Source organism: Camelus bactrianus, chromosome 14, assembly GCF_048773025.1.
Source record: "Camelus bactrianus isolate YW-2024 breed Bactrian camel chromosome 14, ASM4877302v1, whole genome shotgun sequence".
In the NCBI taxonomy this organism is placed as follows: Eukaryota; Metazoa; Chordata; class Mammalia; order Artiodactyla; family Camelidae; genus Camelus; species Camelus bactrianus.
In genome coordinates, this window is record NC_133552.1 from 70095611 (window position 1) to 70118221 (window position 22611).

A 22611-nucleotide genomic window follows, 5' to 3' on the forward strand; every position below is an offset into this window, starting at 1 on the left:
GCCGGCCCGCGCATGCTAAGCGACCACGTGCCGCTGCAGCAGGCCCTCTCACCCCTCGCGCTCCCAGCCTGCAGACCTCGCCCCTGGGGGGACACAGCCTCCTTTTCTCGTACTCACTTCTCAGGAAGTCACTCGGGATGGGGACGATCCTCCCCAAGAGGCGTGCGAGCGCAGCAGGGGCTGTCCGCCACGAGGGACAGCTGTCCCCACACGAGGCTCTGCCCGCAGCCCCCACAAGCCAGGCCCTCACTACTCGCATGGACAGGAGCAGGCTACGGTCGGCCCAACGCCCTGACGGTCAGTAGGGTGAGAAGTGGGAAGAACGCCTGCCGGCAGGCACTGGTCAAAAGTGAGAGCCCACGATAAAGCACGTCAGAGGCGGTGCCCAGGACACCCGGGCACACACGAGGCTCAGAACAGAGCAGCAGGGCGCACCCACGCCGACCCCAGGCGGAGGCAGCCTCGCCGGGAGGCCTGCTTACCCCGGCAGAAGGGACTGCGGCGTTGGGGTGGGGCCGTTGAGGGCGCACAGGCTGACGCTGCTCACGCCGCTGCTCCCCAGGCTGCCGGTGCTCTGAGCCGATGGCGCGCCGCGGTCCTGGTAGTTCAAGGGCAGGGTCTGAGGCCGGGCGTAGTAGTAGGGAGTTGAGTGCGCATCTCTCGGTAAGGCCTGAGCGAATAGCGCGGCGTAGCTGGAAACCTGAAGACAAGAGGCATTACGAATGCAGAGACATGAATGACAGGACCCCTCCCCAAGCTGACAAAGACCATTTACACTCAGATTTCCGTTCTACTCTGGCCGCCGCACTTGTGCAGGCACACCGCAGAGATGCTGTGCGCTCAGTTCCAAAATTCCCTGCGAGAGCACTGCAAGTCACGGTTTGTGGTTTCCTGGGCATATGAATGACATGCTCACACTACACTGCAGTCTAGCAAATGTGCAACAGCACTGTGTCTAAAAAGCGATGGACACGCCATCATTAAAAAAATATCTTATCGCTTAAAAACACTCATCATCAGCTGACAATGCGGGATTGCCAGACCTTCAATGTGTGAAGGACGCAGTGTGCACGAAGCACGACAAAACAAGGTCTGCCTGTATTTGTTAAACGGCAAATTAGTTACCACACTTTTAAAGTGTGCCTGATCCGATCAAGTGTCAGAAAGGTTTCCCGCGTGGTCTGATAGCTAAACACTGTTTCAGAAAAACCAAGACTCGGCACTCAAGCACTTTTAAAAGTCTGGCGTCACTATGTAATGAAAGAGTGCTCACTACTCAGACTAAAGCCACATATGCTTCCACCCCCATTCTTCAGCTTCTTAAACACGGACATTTCTGCAGCAGAATCTGTTATCAACCAGACCGTCCGGGACTCGGAGCAGCAGCACAGCCGCCCCTTCCACCCCTGCACGGGTCAAAACTTAAACCCGCCGACGCCCAAGTTCTCGCTGGTGTGACAGGACTTAACGCTCACAAGGATATCTGGAAACACAAGACAATCCTAGAAGGTTTTCTAATTCAAAGAATAACAAAGCTGTGCTGATATTAATAATTTTACACAGCAAAAATTCTGAAAAGGGAGTTTATGCTCTATTTAATCAGACATGGTTACATCTGACTAACAAGCTTCTCAAAAACATCTTAAGGAAACACAGCATGCTGACTGAAAATGCCCTTAAAAACAAAAGAAGAAAAAAGAAGAATCTCTCGAGCCACCACAACTGCCCAGAAAGCCGGACACGTGTTTTGGCTTTTCTCACGTTATCTTAGGTACTGACGCTGGCTCCGGTCACGGTGCGGGACACCCGTCCCAACAAGGGGCACCACACGTGCTTTCCGAAGGCCTCCAGCTGCGCACACAGCCGCTCACCTTGCTTGGCTGCCTGCGAGGGTCTTCACTAAGGCTGAGCAGGAGGTAGAGAATTGACCACTTATTTTTCAAAGCTCCCTGTGTAGAAAGAAAACAGTGAAAGAACAGCTTTGTACCCCTCCCCAGTTCCATCTTCCTCTCTCCTAAATGATCCTGTTTCCAAACAGGAACACGCTGTGAAACCTGCCTGGCAGCGTTCACACGAGGCACTGCGAACAGCGCTCCCCATCAGAAGGCTACAGGCTGTTCTCAAGAAGTCAGTGCCCTTGGACCCTTCAAGCCCCTAAATCCAACTCCAAAGCCCCAACAAGGACATGTTTAAGCTGCCCTAGTCCTGAGTAGCAGTATTTCCGCCCTGAGCTAATTCTTATAGTAACCAACCTCCCAAATGCAGTGATTCTAAGAAAAATGGCATCACAAAATACACAAGTAGCTTTTCTAAAGTCTACGATGCGGGCGTCAGCACCACGCCTTCCTGGGAACCTCACGGCTCCAAAGCACTGAGATGTCGGGGTGATAACACGCAGGTCTGGGTGTCAGGTCACCATCAAATGTGTGTCACTCTGCCCTGATGCACAGCCATTAACAGAGCTCACCCCCAACGCGCTTCACCCCAAATTTACAGAGCGTTCTGCTTTGCTCACGCGATCGTACCTTTCCGCTGCACAGGCTGGAAAACACAAATGCCTTTATTCACAAAGCAATTTATGGGATAGCTACTCACATTACACAAGTACCTCATCATATGTATGAAATATTCCTCGAAAGTTTCTTCAATGAATAAATTCCTTCCAGGTATTTAAACTACGGTCTAACTTGAGGATTTTTCAGAAACAACAAGCTCCATGGCTGGGACAAGAGCGAGAAAGGAGGGGGCCAGCCCTGATGGAGCCCCCATCCAGAGGGACCCAGGCACACAGGCAAATGCACTCTGGCAGGACAAGTCACGCCTCCAGACACAGGGCCACTCAGCGTCCAGGCTCATGGAAGGACCCCCAGAGGAGACAGCAGCCTGGGCTCCTTTCTAGTCTGAATCACAGACATCTCACCCCAGGGTTCAGCTAGGTTACTGGAGTGAAGGCCAGCAGAGTCTTTTGTAAAAATAACGGGTCAGGAAAACCAACTGAGTATCAACATCCAGTCACAAAACAGTCGAGTCATGTTTTCTAAGTTATTCGCTGAAACAGGACAAACAAGAAGCTGATGAACGATCAGGTGGATCAACATGTAAGCCTGTGCTGTCGTGCAGACAAGCCGAGGCCCCTACGGCGTGCCTCCTCCCAGGAAGGGACCAAGGCTTCAGTGACCCACAGTCCCCTGCACGCGTCTGACACTCTCCCGGGGGCCCCAACAGCTTTATCAGCCATTCAGCGCTCAGCCCAGCTAAACTGACTTCTAATATTGAGCATCCTTGAAAAAGCAACACCATCTACAACTGAAAGCCGTTACCCGATACAGAAAAGGTTAACAGCGTTCCCAGATCACACAAACAGCCTCGCCAATGGCAGAGCGGCTTCCAGGACACTCGAGCGGTACCTGTGAATGGAGTTTTCTGTGCAGCTCAGAAAATAAGGCAGCGTCTGCTTCTCTTCTCTGGCGGATAACTGAAACGCAGAAAATAAGCATGTCAGTCACCAGAATTTGTGTTTACGATATGATTTCACCTACAGTGACAGGTAACTCTGACGTCTGAAAAGAATCCTGAGCTTAAGAATCGAAGTAACTAGACAGTGTCCCCGCGGCTCGCTACGCCGGGTACCAGCCAGACACAGCGTCCCCGCGGCTCGCTACGCCCGGTACCAGCCAGACACAGCGTCCCCGCGGCTCGCTACGCCGGGTACCAGCCAGACACAGCGTCCCCGCGGCTCGCTACGCCGGGTACCAGCCAGACACAGCGTCCCCGCAGCTCGCTACTCCAGGTAATAACCAGACAGTGTCACCGCAGCTCACTACATCCATCGGGTCAGTTCATGTGAGCTCGCCGAAGTTCATAAAATACAGACTAAATCAGGGTGGAATCAAAGAGTTTACGTGAAGGTTAGTAAAGGAACAGAAATGATGGGATCTTTCAGACTCTGTCTATAGATAGAAATGAACAGCCCAGGAAGGCAAACTACCAGTTTCACCAGTTAATAAAAGCCACCTGGAGGGAGGGATGGGCAGTGGCACTATCTCTGGACTCCTAACACCAAAAGGCAGTAACAGGTGCACCACGGATGCCAGAGGCTCAACCACACACTGAGCATCTGTTAACACTCACAGCAACGTTCCATCTTGCTTTAGTGTAAGACGTGATACTCTGTTTCAAAATCGAAATCAAAACAGCTTACTGCTCATCTTCACCCACCACGTTCCAGGGCTGCCTCACACATTCTCTAAAGGCCGCAAAAGGGACTGCATGCTGGATCTGGGCCCCGGGGGAGACCCACTCACCCACACCAACAGCACTGCGCCTCCACCTGTGCACAGGGGCCTCTCGAAGGACTCCTGTTACAGTCTCGAGAAAAGGCACCCTTCAGAAGCTGGCTACAGCCTCAGCGGTCTCCAGGGAATCTCTGTGTTTCCTTATCCCCGTGCAGCAGGATAGTCTTCTCACAATCTCATCAGCCAAGCTCACTGAGTTAAATGTTCCAATTCTCCTGCAGAAAGACAAGGCTGATGTGACAGCCACGTTCAGACTCGTTGGCTAGGACAGGGTCCTGGTACCGTGCGCTGACCACAGGGACCACACGCCAGTGACAGCATCCCAGTCACGTCTGTCCTCCCACGCCCTCCGACACAGAGAGGGGAAGCTGCCTCTAAAATGCCCACTGCTGGGCGCATCCAACAAAACCACGTGTTAAGAATTCAATATAATTTACTCTTACGTGTTCTTTCCATAGAATGAGACTGATTCAAATTCATAGACATAAAAGTCACAAGACAACAAAATGTAGAAATAATAAGAATAAAAGTGAACACAGAATATTTACCTAGATGATGTTAACAGATTGCTAAATAAAGCAAGACAGAGAGCGTTGCCTCCGCTTCCCTTTATTTCCTAATGCTTTCATTTTACTTTGCGTTTCAGCAGTGAAGTTAATTCACATAGTTTTTAGAGACACTTCCAATAATCAGAAACAAGACCACATCAACTTTTTCTTTCTTTAAAATCCTTTTTACGTTTTACTTGGGCTTCTCACTAATCATCTAAAATGTGAAATAACCCAAAGCCTAAAACATAAAAATATCCTAAGATGTGACATCATCAGGGAGCAGGGTTTTACAGACAAGAAGGGAACACACGGTAGGACAGACCCTCTGTTCTCACCGTCCCCCTTCAGCACACACGTGTCCAGTCGCCCCGAGATCTGACTCATCTCAGCAGATGTTTAGTCCTGCCCCGCGCATCAAGCTGCCACCAGATCCAGGCTCGCACAGCCACAGTCACGCCGCTCCGCCGCCCCGGCCCCGCTCAGGTGCACGCCCCGCTCGGGACAGCCCACACGGGACAGCACACAGGGGACAGCCCACAGGGGACAGCCCGCAGACGCTGGGCAAACGCAGTTAATGATGCAGCTGCCCAGTGGGGGGATACCGTGCCGAGAAGAACCAGCTCCTAGAAAGAGTCACTCCGCTCTGCAACAGTCAGGCCGGCAGGGAGGTGGCACCGGATGCCTCTCAGGCACTGGCGCTGGCTCACTCTGTCCAGGGAACCGAGGCAGGGGAAGCAGCCCCGGAGCCATCCTCACAGGCGGGTCCCTCCCTCAGGCCCCCCAGACACGGAGGGGCAGCAAAGCCCACCTGACACAGTCAGAGAACCAGCAGCCAGCAGGCCTTTAAGGTAACAGTGTTTAAGAAAGCTCTCAGTACCATCTCAGAATGAAAATGCCGAAGTCCCAAAGTCCCGAAGTTTGCATGGGACCATCAAGAGTAGTAAGGCTTGACTCACCAAGCGCCGTTTAACTGCCAAGGTAACATCTGTGTTACCTGGTCAAAGGTGGCTATTCTGGGGGGATTAGGGTTGCTTGTCTGTTTATTTATTTAATGGAGGCACTGGGGAGCGAACGTGCCCTGCCCCTGAGCTAACCCTCCCCCCCGAAAGGTGACCATTCAGCACTGCAAATCACAAGACAAGCAGGGAGTTACATTAAGTCCTTTCATCTTCCTCACATGCTTAAACCTAATTATGTCGTTACCATAGTATCTAACACAACCTCCTCTCACTGTCTTCTGTTAAAAGAACTGAGTTGCCCTTGCTTTTAATTTTTATTACATATGTAACAGCACCTGTAATTAAAACGTGCCTGGGAACACATACATGCACGTATACAGACACGCGCACCCTTAGCTTTGACAAGCTTAAGAATGCAACACACACTAACATTTAAGAAAAATACGTACGTTCTTTCTTGATTTTTTCAGCGACTAGAAATTCATCTCTTTCGACAGTTGGGGCAAAGTTGCTGCCAATGACTCGCACCGCGTACTGGAACTGCTGGGCCACGTCAGCTGAAAGGCAAATAAAAGGTTGCAAGTTACTGCCCATCAGGTTAGGTTTTGATCACCTAAAGCTTCCATTCAAGACAGGGGACTGGGCACATGCACACACCTTCCCCCATCCCAGTCTTCACTGAGGGCAGGAGAGCCACTCAGAAAACACGGTGAACAACGAGTGAGCAGAGTAACAGTTTTACAGAGTAAGAAAGGGAGACAGCCACGGCCGGAGAGTCTGCAGACCCCCAGGAGACAACGCTGGGCTGATAATCACAAAAAAGGAGCGGGAACCCTCACAGCCCTGATAGTGCTCGCGGGAAGTGGGCCTGGGCAGAGGCTCCGAGAGGCTCTGGTCCCCTCACACGCCAGAGGGGCTGTGAGCACTCAAAACAGGCAATGAGTTTATGAAACAACCACGTTCGCTCTTCCAGACAGACGATGCTTAAACACAGGCGTCTGCCTCCACTCCTGTCAAAGTCCCCACGGAACTTAGAGAATAAGGGAGCTTTTTTGCCCCTTAAGGCATAAGCCTACGAGGGCAAAGAAAGCAAGGCAGAAGCAACACAAAGACAATCACCAAGCCAGAGAGGCTGAGAAGGAAGCACTGGGTGGGACGGGGTCAGGACGGCGACACCTGAAGCGCGGGGACAGACGCCAGGAAGGAAACAGCTCCCTCGGTGCAGGTCCAGGGAGGCTTCAGAAACGAGGGGACCAGCACCGCAGAAGATGCGGATGAGGGGGCAGGAGGACCCCTGCCCCACCGCACCCACACAGCCCGACAGCTGCAGACTGGGCCACCCCCAGCCCGCCCTGGCCTCCAGGACAGCACAGACGTGAAGTAAAAGCAGCAGACGGAACTCAGGACCCAGCCCTCCTTCCTGGACACTGGGAGTCAAAATCCTACAGGAGACGCTAGCAAAGCTCGGCACCCGCCTCTGCCTCCTGGGGAAGCACATCTGCTTGCTATGCCCGGAAAACCGTCAACAAGCTGAAACCGCAGGCATGCTGTCCCCCAGGCTCCACCGCGAGAAGTCCCCTTCCCAGGGTGGGAAAGATGAGTGAAGAGGAAGTGAGCAGGGATACAGACCTGAGCCCCGGCACCACCAGCGGAGCCTCGCTGAGACTCACAGAAGCCCAGCCTCAGCAAAAGAACACTCCTCTCTCCAAACCAACATGCAATGCTCATCAAGACAGACTGTGTTTGACATAGAAAACAAACATGGTCATGGGGGAAAGGAGGTGGGAAGGGATAAGTGAGGGATAAACTGGGAGGTCGAGATCTGCAGGTACTAACTACTATACATAAAGTAGACAAACAAGGGCCTACTGTACAGCGCAGGGAACTATATTCATTATCTTGTAGTAGCCTATAATGAAAAAGAACACGAAAACAAAGGTATGTATATATACGTATGGCTGAAACATGATGCTGGACACCAGAAATTAACAGTCAGTGTAACTGACTATACTTCAATTTAGGAAAAAAAACAGTGTTTGAGAGGTCACAAAATAAAACTTATTAAATATAACTAAAATTACTCAAATATGTCCTCTATAAATAACTGAATTAAAAACCAGAAATCATAACAGAATGATATCTGGAAAATCTTCAAATACTGGAATTGAATCGACATACTCCTATACAATATAATGTCCAGAGAAAGTCTCAAAGGAAACTGGAAAATATCTTGAACTGAATGAGAATGAAAATACAACACATTAAAATACGTGAGATACAGTTAAAGTAGTGTTTACAGGGAAATTTATAGTAGAAAATGCTTTCATCAGAAAGGAAGATGGGTCTCAAATCAATAATCTCAGCTTACACAATAAAACCTAGAAATCAAAGAAAGCAAACTAAATTCAAAGTATTAGGACATAATAACAACTAGAGCAGAAATCAATGAAATTTAGAACAAAAATGGGGGAAAGAAATCAATGAAATTGAAAGCTAGTTCTTCAAAAAATTCAACAGAATTGATAACATAAATTTGTCACCAACAAAAACAAAAAAAGACACAAATTTAAGAATGAAAGAGGTGATACTACCACTGATCCCAAAGAAATTTTTAAAAACTAACAGCTAAGTAATCGGTGTAAATGCCCCCCCTCAAGGGGTGGCTGAAACCCAGGGCCCCCCCCCCGAAGCCCGGCAGCTCCTCCCCAAGCGCAGGAGCGGGGGTGGGGGGGGCCTGGGCAGCCGGGACCTGCAGACCCCCCGCCAGGTGCAAGGAGTCGTGCGGACAGCGTGCACCCGGGGTCCCCCGCGCGCAAAGGGCGCAGAGACTCCACCCGTGGTGTCTTCCTCCCAAACACACAGATCCCAGTACAACCATGAGAAAACACCATGCTGATCCCACTGAGACATTCTACAGAATACCTGACTTTCAGTACTCAAAACTGTCAAGGTCATCAAAACGATAACTTGTAAAGTCTGAGAAACTGTCAGGGCCAACAGGAGCCCAAGGAGACACAGCAAAGGTAACATGGTTCCCTGGTGGGACCCGAGACCAGTAAAGGACGTTAATCAGGAGATAACCGAGGATATGTGAATAAAGCAGGAAGCTGAGTTAACACCGTGTGTTGCTATCGACCCCTTCACTGTAGCAAACACGCCACGCTAACGTAGGACGCCAGCAACAGAGGAGTGCGCGTGGGGACACACGGCTCTGTGGCATCATCACGTGTAAGTCTAAAATCTCTTTCACAAATGGTTTTAATGGTCTAATGGGCCTGCGGTATCAGTATTTTTTTTAAAGATCTGTTTGAAGATTTTAGCCTTCAAGATGAGATACAGCAACTTAAATGTGGGGGAGAAAAAGGTATTTTGGTAAACTCAAAAAAGAACCCCAACCTATACCAACACGGCCCTCTGGCTGCAGAGAAGAAGACAAACTAGAGGGGGCGCAGAGCCAGGCCAGAGGCGCAGCGGGGCTGTGGCCTCCATCCCCGCACCTGCAGGCCCAACGGTTTTGGGGGAAAGACAGCGCCTCCTGCATCCCACAGGGGTCGTCCTTATGTTCAGGTCAAAGGCATCAACTGAGCTCAAGGGCACAGAAACAAGCGAGCAGAGAGTCTCTGCAGGGGCTGCGGCCCCGGGAGGCGGGCAGCGAGTGGAGGAGGCGAATGATTAGGTCACTAGTCCCCGCCTTCCTGCACCACCTCCCATGCGGGCTTGTATGCACACGTGGCAGGGGCAGCAGGGCAGTAAGCTGAACCCCAGCCCCAGCCCCGACACGGGCCAGAATGACTGCGGGTTTAGGATTCCAGACACCGAGCTCCAAGGGACCTCCAGGATCAGAATCTCTGGAAACAGGGCCCATAGTATCAACTTTGAGTAAGTACCACGTTTAGAGGATTCAAAATGAGAAGGTGAAACATCAGATACAGTAAAAAGCCTTCCCCCAACCACTGCCCAGCCCCCAGCTCCCCGCCCCGCGAGCAGCCAGGGCGGTCAGGTTCTGTGAAGCCGCAGGCAGTGCTGATGCGAAGCTCTAGGTGCAACGCGATGCTCTAAAACAAAGCACTGCTCTAGATTTGTGGTTCTCAAACTGTTTGGTCTCAGGCCCCCTTTACACTCTTAATATTGAGGACCCCTAGAAGTTTTTGCTATTTACATGAGTTACATCTATCAATATATATCGTATTAGAAATTTAAGCCAAGATCGCTTTTAGATGTTAATTCATTTTTAATAACAATACTAAACCCATTAAGTACAACCTTCAGATGAAGCCTAAATTTTTAAGTTTCCAACATGCACATTAGTAACAGGCATAGTGTACACTTTAACACACATACGTTTCAATATATATTTAATACACATTGATTTTCCCCAGAATATAACCAGCAGAAGTCTATACTTTATTTGGAACTTCATCAAGAGCTCTTCACCATTTCTGAAAATCATAAAGCCCATAGCAACACCACTTGTAGCCCCTGACCCACCAGGACCACACAGCCTCCTCTGCCTGCACTGGGTCACGCTGCCCCCAGAGGGGCTCCAGGTCAGGGCAATGGCTGTGCTCCGGGGCACCCTGCGCTGCGGTCCTACCGAGCGCTTGTGCTCACACACTTACCTGGTAAAGACTCCTCGTTTCTTCTAAGAAGATTACACAGTACGACAAGGAATGTTGCCTCAAACAGCTGAACACTGTAACATCAGGCACACAGTTTCCAAACACAGAAACAATGACTATCCAAAGACACAAGCAAAACATGCTCTGAGGAGGGCAGGGATGCAGAGAGGGGATTCTGTCACTGGCAGGCTTATGCGTTTCAAGGAAATCCACGGTGATATGAGCCGGAAAAAGTGGGAAGCGATGGTTATACTAACTTAGAAGAACAGCAAGCACCATTACAGCTAGGTACTCTGCTTCTGAAGGTCTCTTGAAGCCAACTATAAAAAAAACTTTAAATACTTTATGAAAAATTGATTCATATGAAATTCACATTAAAAGTAACATGTGTAGTATGCCTCAATTTCATAGTATCAAAAAAGCAATATATTTTAAAAGCATAAGGCCAACTGTAACACATTAGAAAACGAAGTAATCAAATGTTCTACTTAGTTAACAGATTAAATACTCACTAATGAAAAGAAAATTTTTTTAAAATCACAAACACTGTAAAGACAGCAATTAATACTGCTTCCTACATTATTCACTGAGGTAGAACAAATTAAACGGAAAAAGGCAAGCTACTAAAGACTTGTAAATTCTTCAGTACATAGTAGCATAATTTAGAATTATGAACACAATCACTGCATGGCAACCCTAGCCATCCGGAACAGAACAAGAAAGCATCACCTTAGTGGATTCTATGAGATATTTTATTCTGAAAGGATCCCCTCTATGTCTCACAGGCAACCTAGTCACATTTTTTCCTATTTTTTCCTTCTTTTTTTGAGATATAATTGACCGACAGCACTGTATAAGTTTAAATTGTACAAAAGCCATTTACTCTTAATTTAGACACAATTCTAAATGGAGAGAAGGAGGGTGCAGAACTTTGCTGAAGAGAAGTGTTTCAACCCTCCCAGAGTCGGTGAAACTAAGCCAATCAAAGGAGCTGCAAATTTTTTTTAAAAAATGTATTAATTGAGAAATGATATCTTGAAATGAACGGTCTTCAAAGTCCAGCTGTGACAATGGAAACGGATGAATGTGTGGTTTACCCCTGGAGGAAAACTGGGGACCCACTGGTCTAATGAAAGCACCAAGGTTAACATGAGTGGCCCACAATCTCAGTTCCTTGGTTTCTCCTGTGATCAGGATCAAGTCAGAAAGGCAACTCAAGATTACCAGAGACACACACTCAGAAGAACTGGAGACAAAAACAGAGGAGAGCCACGCTCTCACCCACTCAAAGTCTCTGCACCCACACTCCACTCAGGTCTCTGTTCAGGTGTCCTCAGCTTCACCCTACTCTGTTTTTCATCACAGCAGCCCTCATCAACATTAGAAGCTCACTTATCTTACCATGTCTCCTCCACTGGAACGTAGCCTCTATGAGAGGAATGACCTGTCTGTCTAACCACATCCTAGCATAGTGCCTGGACGTGGGGGGAGCCCAAAGATTTCCTAGATGAATAAAGTGACAGAGTGAAACTTCATATTGTAGCAAGAACCATATGAAGTCGGTATCATTTAAAAGAATGACCAAAAAAATCATCTTTTGCCCCTAAGGTGATCATACAGCATCAAATAAATGATGTAAGCTAACTGTCATGAATCAGGGCAGGTCAAAATGCAGCGTCAATACTTTAATTTTGCTTAAAGTCGTCTCGCAAAAACTGCACTTCTTTTCCACATTATGGTGCTTAAGGAACAAGTAACTCAGTTGCTTCAATTACCCAGAAAATTCCTTCATCGTGCATCCCCTCGAACCCCCTCCCTGCCGCCGAAACAGATACCGAGAGACTGCAAACTGGGCCATTTCTGAAGGACCACAGAACGGCTTCACACGCTGTAGAGGGCTGGGTCTGGCGGCAGCACTCGCCATGTGAGCCCTGCAGGGCTGGCTTTGCGTCAAACCCTTTTTCGGAGGGAAACGCCACCTTCGCATCACACTCAAATCCGCTCACCTCCCAGCATCCCGGGGAAATGGGGTGGCTCGCCGCCACCGGCACCCCGTCCGCGGCGTCACCGCCGGCGCCGTCACGGACGCGTGCCCGGGGGCCAGCCCGCCGCGCTCTCCACCCAGACCAGCGCGGGAGCGCCTGCCCGGGCCGGCGAGCCCAGGGGACGTGGCCGCGCCCGCAGCTGACGGCCCCCGGGCTGCGCTCCCGGGGCCGGCGGCGGCGAGCGCTGACTCAGCCCGCCCCGGGCGCGGCCTCCGCCCTCCGCGCCTCCGCCCCGGGGACTGCTGCAGCCCCAGGCCGGCCGAGGAGCCGGGGGACGCCCTGCCCGCCCCGGCCCGGCCCCGCCGCACCTTCGCTCCTGCCCAGGATCCGACAGCACAGGTTCTGCAGCAGGACGTTTGGCGACTTCTGGTCCGGCGTCGCCATCCTCGCCCGGGACCGCCCGCGGGGCCCCTGCTCCGGGAGCCCCCGGCCCGACCCCGCCCCGAGCCCGGCGCGCTCCGGAAGCCCCGCCGCCCGCGCCCGGCTCGCGCCCCCGGGTCCCCGACAGGCTAAGGCCCCGCGGGCAGCGCCGGCAACGAGGACGCCATTTTAGCGGAACCCGCCGAAACGCGGGCCCTCCCACAATGCCCCGCTCCTTCCGGGCGCGCGGGCCGCGGGTGCACCGGCTTAAAGGGTCCCCGCTCCCGGTCCTCACGTTCCCCGAGCGCTGCGGCCCGGCCCGGAACGTTCCGCCCCGGGCGCCCGCCAGGGTCTGCAGGTGTCCTCGAGGGTCAGGCCGGCCGCCGACCTGCCGTGAGCGCCTTTCCAGTCCGTAATTCTTTTTTAAAGTCACGTTCGGTGGAAGAAGTCTGTTTACACAGTAGGAGGGGTTTATGGTGTTTGGGGGCTTTGAGCACTGACAGCGGCTGCACGCGGGGTTGGCCGTCCCCAGCCCGGGCCCAGCGCAGGCAGGCGGACCGTGAGGCCTGGAGAGGAAAACGTGAACTAGCCGGCAGTTACAAGGCGTTTTGAACGTTACTGTAGAAGCTTACACAGGAGTGGGTGCAGGGGTCACGGGCCCTGAGAACTGCCCGGTCCAGGGACAAATGACCAGTCCGCACATCAGCCGGGAGCTGTCCAGTTCACGTGGCGCCCCTGGTTTGGACCAAGCGTCCCATGCCGGACCAACCCAAGTACCTCCCAGGGAATTTGGGATTAAGATCAAAAGAACTTGTGTCTCCAGATGGCCTGAACTATAACAGAGAAATCGGGCACCTTCTGACAGCCAAGTGAGCTGAGTAGGAGAAAAGCCCCACCCTCCTTCCCAGGGTCGGAGGGAAAGGCCAGGCATTACAAAGTGGACCACCCGAGGCGTCCTGCTGGGACTCAGGATGCTGGAGGTGCCTCACCCCAGGCCCGTCGAAGAAGGGCCAAGACCATAACAGACCCCATCTGCTTGACTCTGCATTTCAGCACCTGTCTTCTTCTACCGTTAGATTCTAGGAAAACCATAGAGGTCACAAAACAAAGGCTAAAAGAGTCTCTGAGTGAGGTACCTGGAAGGTCGGGACTTGGCATCAAGAACAGACGGCAGTTTCAGACAGCAGAGTGTCCATAACTCTCCTGCTTCCCAGCCTCCTGCCGTGCTCACCTGGCTTCTGAGGCAACGGCCCCAGTCACAGTCGTGACAGCAGCACGGCAGAGGCAGAGAGAGGGAAAGAAAGCGGAGGACGCAGCACAGCTTAGGAGACATTGTGCTAGTGTCCTTACAACCATCTCCTGTCACTGGAACTTCCCTGAATGTGCCTCTGTTCTTTCAATCTAAAGATGGAAATAAAGTAACGAAAATACAGTGTGGCTGGCATGTAGCAGGACATAGAGAAGGACTTGCCTAAGAATTAGCAACTAGTACACAAAAGCCCCATGCAGGAGGCGCTGGCCCTCGGCTTTGGCCCCAGAGCAGGCAGGCTGGATTTGGGGCGAGAGATGAAAGGCCGTGGCTCACCAGCTGAAGGGGGCTTGGTAGGAAATGGACGGGTGGAACTCCAGCCACATTTGCCCAAGCACGGCCCCAGGCTGGGGACCCACTTGGTACAAGGTGCAGACCTGCCAGGATTTTAATGTCGTGAGGATTGATTTTGTGTCACTTTGCTGGGCTGTGTGCCCAGATGTGTGGTCAAACATTATTCCAGGTGTTTCTGTAAGGGTGCTTTGGAAGGAGATTAACATGTGAACAGCAGGCTTTGAGTAAAGCAGATGACCCTCTATAGTGTGGCGGGCCTCACCCAATCAGTAGAAGGCCTGAATAGAACAAAAGGTGACCTTCCCCGAGGAAGAGGGCTTTCTGCCAGTGGGCGGCCTTCAGACTCGAGCTGCAGCATCGGCTCTTTCCTGGGCTCCAGCCCTAGCTTGTCCTGTAGACTTTGGACTTGCCAGCCCCACACTCAATGTGAGCCAGTTCCTTAAAATAACTCAATCTCTTTCTCTCTAGATAGATGATAGATAGACAGACAGACAGACAGGCTGCTGCCTCTGTGTCTCTGGAGAGCCCTGACTTACACTTGGGGACAACCTGGGACATTGATGACCACCAAACTAATGAAGAGTAGACTGCAGTACACTAAAAAATGTTCCTCCACTAAAAAAGCGAAAGAAAAGTGAACGCAGAGCAGGAGGGACCAGAGAAAACATATAACGGTGGTGCGTTGGCACCAGAACATCTCACCAGTCACGTTCAGCGTAAGTGCGGTTGGTCCCCAGAGGCGAGCACTGTCCAGCGACGTCCAGTCAAGGCTGCCGTCTGGGTGTGGACTGCGGTCCACTGCCCTCTGTGGGCCTTTGTCCAGCCGCCCCCTTCCTGGGTGTGGAGCATCTACACCGCTTACTTAACGTTCTGCAGGGGAGGGTTGCCTCTTCTCCCCCATCAATTGTTTCTTCAGCAGTTTGCTAATGTCAGCAGGCATTGGTGGATATTGATATTCTGCTCCGGGTCATAATCCAACGCTACCGCACTTACTTTCCTGCTCGGATTGACCCAGGCCTGGCCTGTGGGGGCTCTTTTAGCTGCCTCCTGTCTCTCTGACACTCCCTCATCACCGTGAGTGCTGAAAAGATAAGGACTAGACCTGACGGGGTTTTAGGACCCTTGTAGACTTACAGGAAATGGAGTGGGCAGGACAGAAAGACCCGTCCACCCACCCACCCTGGCACCCCTAGCAACACCTTGCGTTGGGGGTGTGTCTGCTACAAGGAACGACCCAACACGGACACCTTAGTATTAACTGGGGCCCGTACTTCACGCTAGTCCAGGGCTCCTGGCAGCCGGGATGTTGCAGTAAGACGGCGAATCCTGCGGTCAGGCACCGCGGGATCGCCTTTTCTGTGAAGGGGCTCCTTCGTCTGAGGGGGACTTGTGTGGGCACCACATGGACAGCATCCTTCATGCCTGGTGCTCAGCTGCTCTCACATGGGTAGGGCACTTCTGTCTTGCTTCTCCTTCATACGGCTGGATTTAAAACTCTTATATTCTAGCTTTCAGGTCCCGTGTGACACTGCAGGAAAAATGCTTTCAAGCTGTGCTCAATCAGGGGGTTCAGGATGAATGAGCTTTCAGTACCCAGCCCGGTCGTTAGAAAGATCTTTAATGACTGATGGATTAAAACCAGTGAACAAGCTTTCAAATTACAATTAATTCATAAATTGATAGTCACTTTCCTTCTTTGAGACCGTAATGACTCACCGTTCTGACATCGGGTCAACAGAAAGAAACTCCAATTAGGCTTTGAATACTCATATAGTTCAGGAAGATGCCATTTAGCTGTGGTAGGTGGGTGGATAAATTACTTCAGAAGTCAAGAAGCCTTGAGCCATTGTCCTTTCTGTTATCTTCTTTTGTGAGTATGTAGTGTTTCTTCTCATACTTTTTAAAAATAGGAGTCGACTTTCGAAGGCTGGCACTTGCCTCGAACTTATTATAAATGAGGCCAGGACTGAGTATTGCTTTTGGCTCTCTCTCCAATTTAGGGAGCAGAAGCCCCCATCCCCTCTTTTTAAGCATTGCTTTTGCCTGTATTCTTTTAATCCTCAAATCTATATTCACAGTTTTTGAAGCATATTACATTTTTTAGTATGGTGTTCAATCAGAACATTGCTTCTTTGATTTAAATTAATTTTAAAACACTGTTTTTAAAGAATACAAATGGCCTTTCATACTGGGGAGGAAATATCCTTGTTTGGGGACCAAATTCTGTGGCTGGCATTTCAATCCTCCACTCACCGGGGGCTGCTCACAACCCCCACCCCATCTAACAGGGCGTCTGCCACCTTCACCTTCCCAGTTTACCCACGATCTGCTCAACTGTTCTTACTCTGCGGTGTGGGGCCGGCTGGGAGTACACAGATCCTCTTGGTCAAAGATTGGACAACTTTTGAGAGATTCTTCAACTCAAGAAAGAGCCATTGTGAGGAGTAAAAACAGCGAGCGTGGGTGGCGGAGAAGGCTGTTCTTGTGGATGGAGGGTCGTGTCCGCAGTGTCTTGGGCCTGACGTCAGCACACGGTGCTGGTGTCTGATCTTTGGAAGATGGAACCTGCCTTCACGATTAGGGACCAAACACACCTGTCGAGTCAGGTCGAGGTGACAGCTGGGCTGGCCTCCTGCACAGGTCCCTCCTTGCCCTCTGCCCTCACCTTGTGGTCCCCAGGCATGTGACGTGGGCTGAGGTGTCTTCTCCTTTCGGGGCTGAGAAACCTGGGTTAAGGCTCTCACTGGATCAGGCTTGGCCCAGCACATTGTTCCATTTCCACGGCAGGATATATGCATGCCCGAAAGTCCGGGAAGCTTCTGGGACCCAGACTGTCTCTGTCCACTCATGACTCCCAGGCCCTCAGGGCTGCTGGCTCACAGCTTCCACCAGGCCACCCTGGCCCCTGACCCCTGTGATGGCTCCATGCCCTGCCCTCTGTGTCTGGCGTGGAACAGCCCCTTCAGTAAGCATCGCACAGCCTCGCGAGCTCGGCCCTGTCTCCTGCTGTGACCTGCGGTCATCAGTCACTCGGCCGGGTTCACCGCCGGGGGCAGACCCGGGGTTCAAACAACCCGTGTCACAGGACCCTGAGACGTCGCGTGTCAGATGCTGCTGCCTGCCCCATACGTGTCACAGCGGCTCTCCGTGTCCTCGGCCTTTAGGAATCCGAGGACCGCTGCACGGGAGAAACCTGATAAAGCGTCTGAGAAAAGAAGTTGATTAGTTTTCCGGATGAGTAGAGCATTTACTTCCCTTTGGCTTGAGCAGACGCTTCCCCAAGTTAACAGTGGGGAGAGGGCGCCTCTTTCGACCAGAAAACCCCGGGCCGCACACTCGTCCTGGGGCCCTCGTGGGCATTTTGAATACCGCGCTTTCTCCCGTGCGCGGGGCTTCGTGCTCAGGGGTGGCTGTGGGATCTGTGAAGGGCTGGACGGCTCACAGGTCTGTAAACATCTATCGTAAGTCACCTTGGCAGCAGCAGCGCTCAGTTCATCTCTGCCCAGTGGAGAAAACCGTCTGCCTTCGTCACACTTTTCTGTTTACTGTGCCTCACAAAACAGCGGAACGGACCGGTGACCCAGCCCACACCACCACCACTGTTTGTTCATTTCACATAAAATCGGCTTGAATGTGTTTTTAAAAACACAGCTGGAATACACAAGGTGAGACTAGATAGTGTGGGGTCCAGAATCAAAGCCAGGAACCGCCCCCCACCTTGTGTCTCACACAGTAACTTTAATTTACACAAATTACATGCTCGCACAGTTCCTCCCTGCCGTTTACTTTCAGTGTATGATGTAAGGACAAAATTACCACGTGGGTATTCCCAAGGCGGGCTCTGAAGTCTCACTGCGTGCAAACTCAACTTACAGTTTAAAAGCAGCAGGCTTTACTTCATTAAAAGTAAATAAATAAGAATACGTAAATACGTTAATAGAAGCAACAGACTTCATAAAGCACAGAAAGAGCCTGGAGCCACAGATCTATCATCTGGGGGCCTGCCCCTCCCCCACAAGGGCAGGGCACTTAACTTCTTCCGGCCTGCTTTCTGATCTGAAACCCAGAAACCGCAGCGTTTTGCTAACTTCAGATTCTCATGGCAAGAACCAAGGGGTTCAGCCCCTGCACAACCAGCCGTGGCGCACCGCAACGCGCCGGGCCCCCCGCCAGCCCTCGTAGACTGCGTCCCGAGGACGGTCATCTCCACAGCGTCTGAGGCTCTCTCTGCGTCACAAGGGGTTGTGTCAGAGTATACGCCCCCTAAAGCTGGGTAAGTCTTTGTTCTTCTTGGGTAATTTTATTTAGTTGCTAATGCTGTATATTTGGTAGATTTGTTTTGCTGTTTTTTTATTTTTTAATTTCTTAAAATTTTTTATTGAAGGTGTTTTGCTTTGGTTTTTACATCAGAAGCCATGAAGGATTCGACACATAACGATCCTGAATGTTAGTAGCACCCGCAAGCTTACCATGCTTCGTTTTTCATCCCTGGTTTGTAGAAGGGGCCAGAGGTGACATGCACACACAGAAGGGAACGCAGAGGAGGAGGAAAGGGAAGAGACAGGCTTTGCTCACTTCATTTTCGGAATTTCATTGTTGCCAGCTCTGTTCCAAGTTCACACTCCAACTCTTATTTTAACTGTAAAACTGTCCACCTTCGCTATTCTGGTTAGCATCTCTCCCTGGGATCTTAAAGCAGATTTGCAGACAAAAAGTTCACTGCTTAAGCTTTAGTTCCAGAATTCCAAAAGGCATTTTAGTGGCAAACTAATAGGGTTTGTTATTTTCCCGTGAGAAAACAATCCAATCAAATTCAAACGCTTTGCTCTAATGTCTCCCAGCCAGATCTCGGCGGGTCTCAGCCCACTCCCCTTCGTGTCTTGGCACTGCGGCCTCTTATTTTCAATTCATGCATTCTTCTTATATTTCTAGGGGTTCCTTTTGGCATCTTTTAGTTAGGGAAATGGTCTTCATGTGTTAACTTATGAACTTGTTTTTATTTTACTGGTAGTATTATATATAGACACAATTTTTTTTAAAATAAACTTTTTTCTGCTCCCAAGTTAACAGATGTACCTTGAAAACTTGAGAAACCACAAGAATATCTAAAGGACAAAAATCAGGCATAATTGCACACAGAGGTAGCCCCATTAATGTTTCAGTGTCTATACAGCCAGTCTTCGTGTGTGTGTGTGTGTGTGTGTGCGCACCCACGTCCACAAAATTGTACCACACGTGCTATTTTGTAACCTCCCACTTCACTCACCATTATAATCTCACGTTTTCCTACAGCATCAAATAGGCTACAGCCTGACTCTCAGTGGCTGCACTAACTCCGTCCTGTGGATGGATCACGATGTGCGCGATTCATCTCCCTCTTCATGTTCCGGGACGTCCAGTTTGTTTTCAGATTTTTCAGTATTAATACATAAAGAACATTAAAGCCAATTTGGATGCAAAGCCTTGGCTGAAGTCCATTTGTACAGTGAGTTTGGAGTGGACAGGCCCCTTCACTCTTTATCAAAGATGCGTTCTTGAGGGCGACGTTCCCTACCAGCCTGGAAGTCAGAGCGACCTGGGGACGATTCTGGTCTTAACCTCCACGCTGCCCTTCACACATCTGACCAGTAGTGCCGCCAGGTAGAGAGGGAGCAGCATTTGGAGCCGGAAGAGAAAGCGTCACATCCTGGCTCTGCTGTCGACCATGTGTGCGACCCCTGCAAAGGCATGGACACGCGCAGCGTGGCTTCCTGGCAGGCACGCCGCAAAGATAGAATTAGTGCTAAAATGCTACACAGGCTGAACGCTTGTCAGCAGAGGTGAGCATCCTCCTCCGCTTGTGTCTGTGCTCTCAACCAGGAGTTAGCGAGGAGGCCGCTTCCCCACCAAACCCCCCGATGCAGGCTCAGGATCCCTGTTTGAGAAGTGAGGAGCCCGAGGCTCAGAGAGTTTGAGTGCTTTGCCTGAACTCACACAGCAGTAAATGGCCAAACAGAGCCTGGAATCACGGCCCTTCCAGGCTGACGTTTCTTGTGCTACGCTTCACTAGCTCACTAGTAACTTTGCAATAGAATTTTAAATTACCGTTCAGAATGTAATTGTTAAATCTCCATTTGACTAATGATGGTCTATAAAATGCATTAATACTTCTTATTTTAACCGTTTATTTAAAAATTAAGAGATAAAAAGTCAATATAAAATTGTATATTAAAATGCTTTACCAGTTGACTTCGACCGTGCCAAAGCTGCTGTTTCTGTATGCTTTTTTTTAAAGCAGAATATAATTTTTTTTCTTCCAAATGGGCAGTTTCCTTCCTAAAAGTCCTTGGTGTGCAGCATGGAAATGTAAGGTTCTTTGTAGTCCTGTATCCAGTTCTTGGGACATCATTGGGAATTCTTGCTACGGGACATACGGTCAGAAATATTTCTGCAGGTAGCATTCAATGCGTTTCTGCCGGAAAAGCACACTCCTGGTTACCAACGGGATCACTAGGTGGAGAAAATGTGTATTTGGTTCAGAATTTTCTCAGCACTTTTCTTCATTCTGCAAACGTGCAGAGGACGCCCCTCTTCTGTCATTAGGCCCTTCAAGACCTAATAGCGCCAGGCCGCCAGTGTCCCCAGGGCCTGAGAGGGGCTCCGCCTGGGCGATCAGGAAAGCACGGCCTGGGATGCAGTCACCGCGCTGGGCCGCCCTCCCTGAGCCGGCCTGCTGCTGCCCTCTGCCGGCCGGGGGCTGGATTGCTGCCCTGAGACGCGAGAGCTGCAGCTTAATCCGGCCAGCTGGTTTTAGAGAATAAATCTAGAAAGCATCATGTCATTAGTAGAATCCGCATAATTCAAGTAAGCCTTGCCCTCCTGGTCCACAGTCTTTGCCTTGCTGCGCAAAGCTCCTCGGGAGGGCGCTTTTTCTGCATCAAACGTGCTCAATGCTCTCCTCAGAAATAAAGCTGGGAGAGACTGTCTCATGATCAGAATGCTTCCAAGACTCTTCACTCGGCCCCGCGAGCGAGAAGGCAGGAGACAGCAAAGGGTCCTGCAGAGTAAACCCCACCACCGGGCGCGCGGCTCTGAACAAGTCACTTCTTCAGCCTTCAGTTTTCGACGCCTTAAAATCAAACGAGCATGCTTACTTTGCAAGATTTTGAGAGGATATAATAAGTTAGTGTTAAAAAAAATACCTAGTAAACCTTTGAAAATTATGGCTTGCAAATGAGGTTATGGAATGTCTGTTAGTAGATTTCATTATCTGAATTTTTTCAAGCTTACAGTAAAAAGACCAACACAGAGATTCATTCTATCACATTGAATGTGTTTTAGCATGAACCCTCATTCAGCATTACACGCATGTGACTGTTGTATTATTCCATGTATTAAAAATTAATGAAGATAAACTGAAAAGCTGCAGAAGGTCTAAATACATGAAATTACCTCAGCGGCAGTGACCAGCGCTCCTAACAGAGCTCGCTGGCGGCAGCAGGGGTGCGTTTACCCACATGACGTCCTGATCTCTGTAGAGACAGCGCTTTGCTGTCCACTTGAAGTACGTGTCACCAGTGAGGTCACATGTGTAAGGAAACGTCTCTATAACCATGCTTTAAATGTGGAAAATTAACTAGTCTGTCAGCTCAGTAAGACTGCACTGTCTCTCATTGTGCTGCCTGAAGGAGCATTCTGGCCTCAGAGCCCAGAGCCCTGAGTTCAAGCCCCAGTCTGACCGCTGGGCAAACACCTCTCAGACGCTGGGGAGTGTCCTTGAGAGGGACTCATCCTAACCCCTGGGGCCCGGAGGCCCCGCGCTCCCGGTGCAGCCAGCCTGTCCGCGCTCCTCTGACCCCGGAACTCCTCCCACCTCCCTCTATTCCTGGGCACCACTCGCGGCCCTTACCTGGACTCTGGTGTTAACTTGGATGCTGGTGTCTCCCTTGCTAATACATGGGCTGGAGAATACATGTCAGACTGGATTCTCATCTTCCTAGTTACAAAGTGAATACATGCTTTGTAAAATGTGTGCCTTGCTGAGATACAGGCAGACTGGACTAGCACTGAAGGGCCCTGGAAACTGCACTGTCACTGGAATTACAGCTCACAGATGTCGGCCACGCCTTACGCGTGCCACATACCCAGAGCGGCTGCTGATGAAGGGGGATAAAAACACTCACAGAAAAGGAAAACTGAA

General features: G+C 50.6%; 1 protein-coding gene and 1 long non-coding RNA gene across 2 annotated transcripts in view; one reads left to right on the top strand and one right to left on the bottom strand.

Annotated features, from left to right (window-relative positions):
- The window catches only part of TUBGCP3 (tubulin gamma complex component 3), a 45373-nt gene extending 32332 nt beyond the window's left edge, over positions 1-13041 (bottom strand). The window contains exons 1-5 of the mRNA XM_074378559.1: positions 12778-13041; positions 6255-6362; positions 3408-3475; positions 1872-1949; positions 483-700 (exon numbers count right to left, since the gene is read on the bottom strand). Coding sequence (XP_074234660.1) covers positions 483-700; positions 1872-1949; positions 3408-3475; positions 6255-6362; positions 12778-12853 — 548 coding nt within the window. The 5' untranslated portion in view covers positions 12854-13041. The remainder of the gene's footprint in view (positions 1-482; positions 701-1871; positions 1950-3407; positions 3476-6254; positions 6363-12777) is intronic.
- Positions 13042-16901: 3860 nt separating this feature from the next.
- LOC141579792 (uncharacterized) lies at positions 16902-22341 on the top strand. The gene is made up of 4 exons (XR_012511782.1): positions 16902-18705; positions 18817-18878; positions 19496-19573; positions 19725-22341. It is a non-coding gene; the product is annotated as an uncharacterized LOC141579792 (long non-coding RNA).
- Positions 22342-22611: the final 270 nt, after the last annotated feature.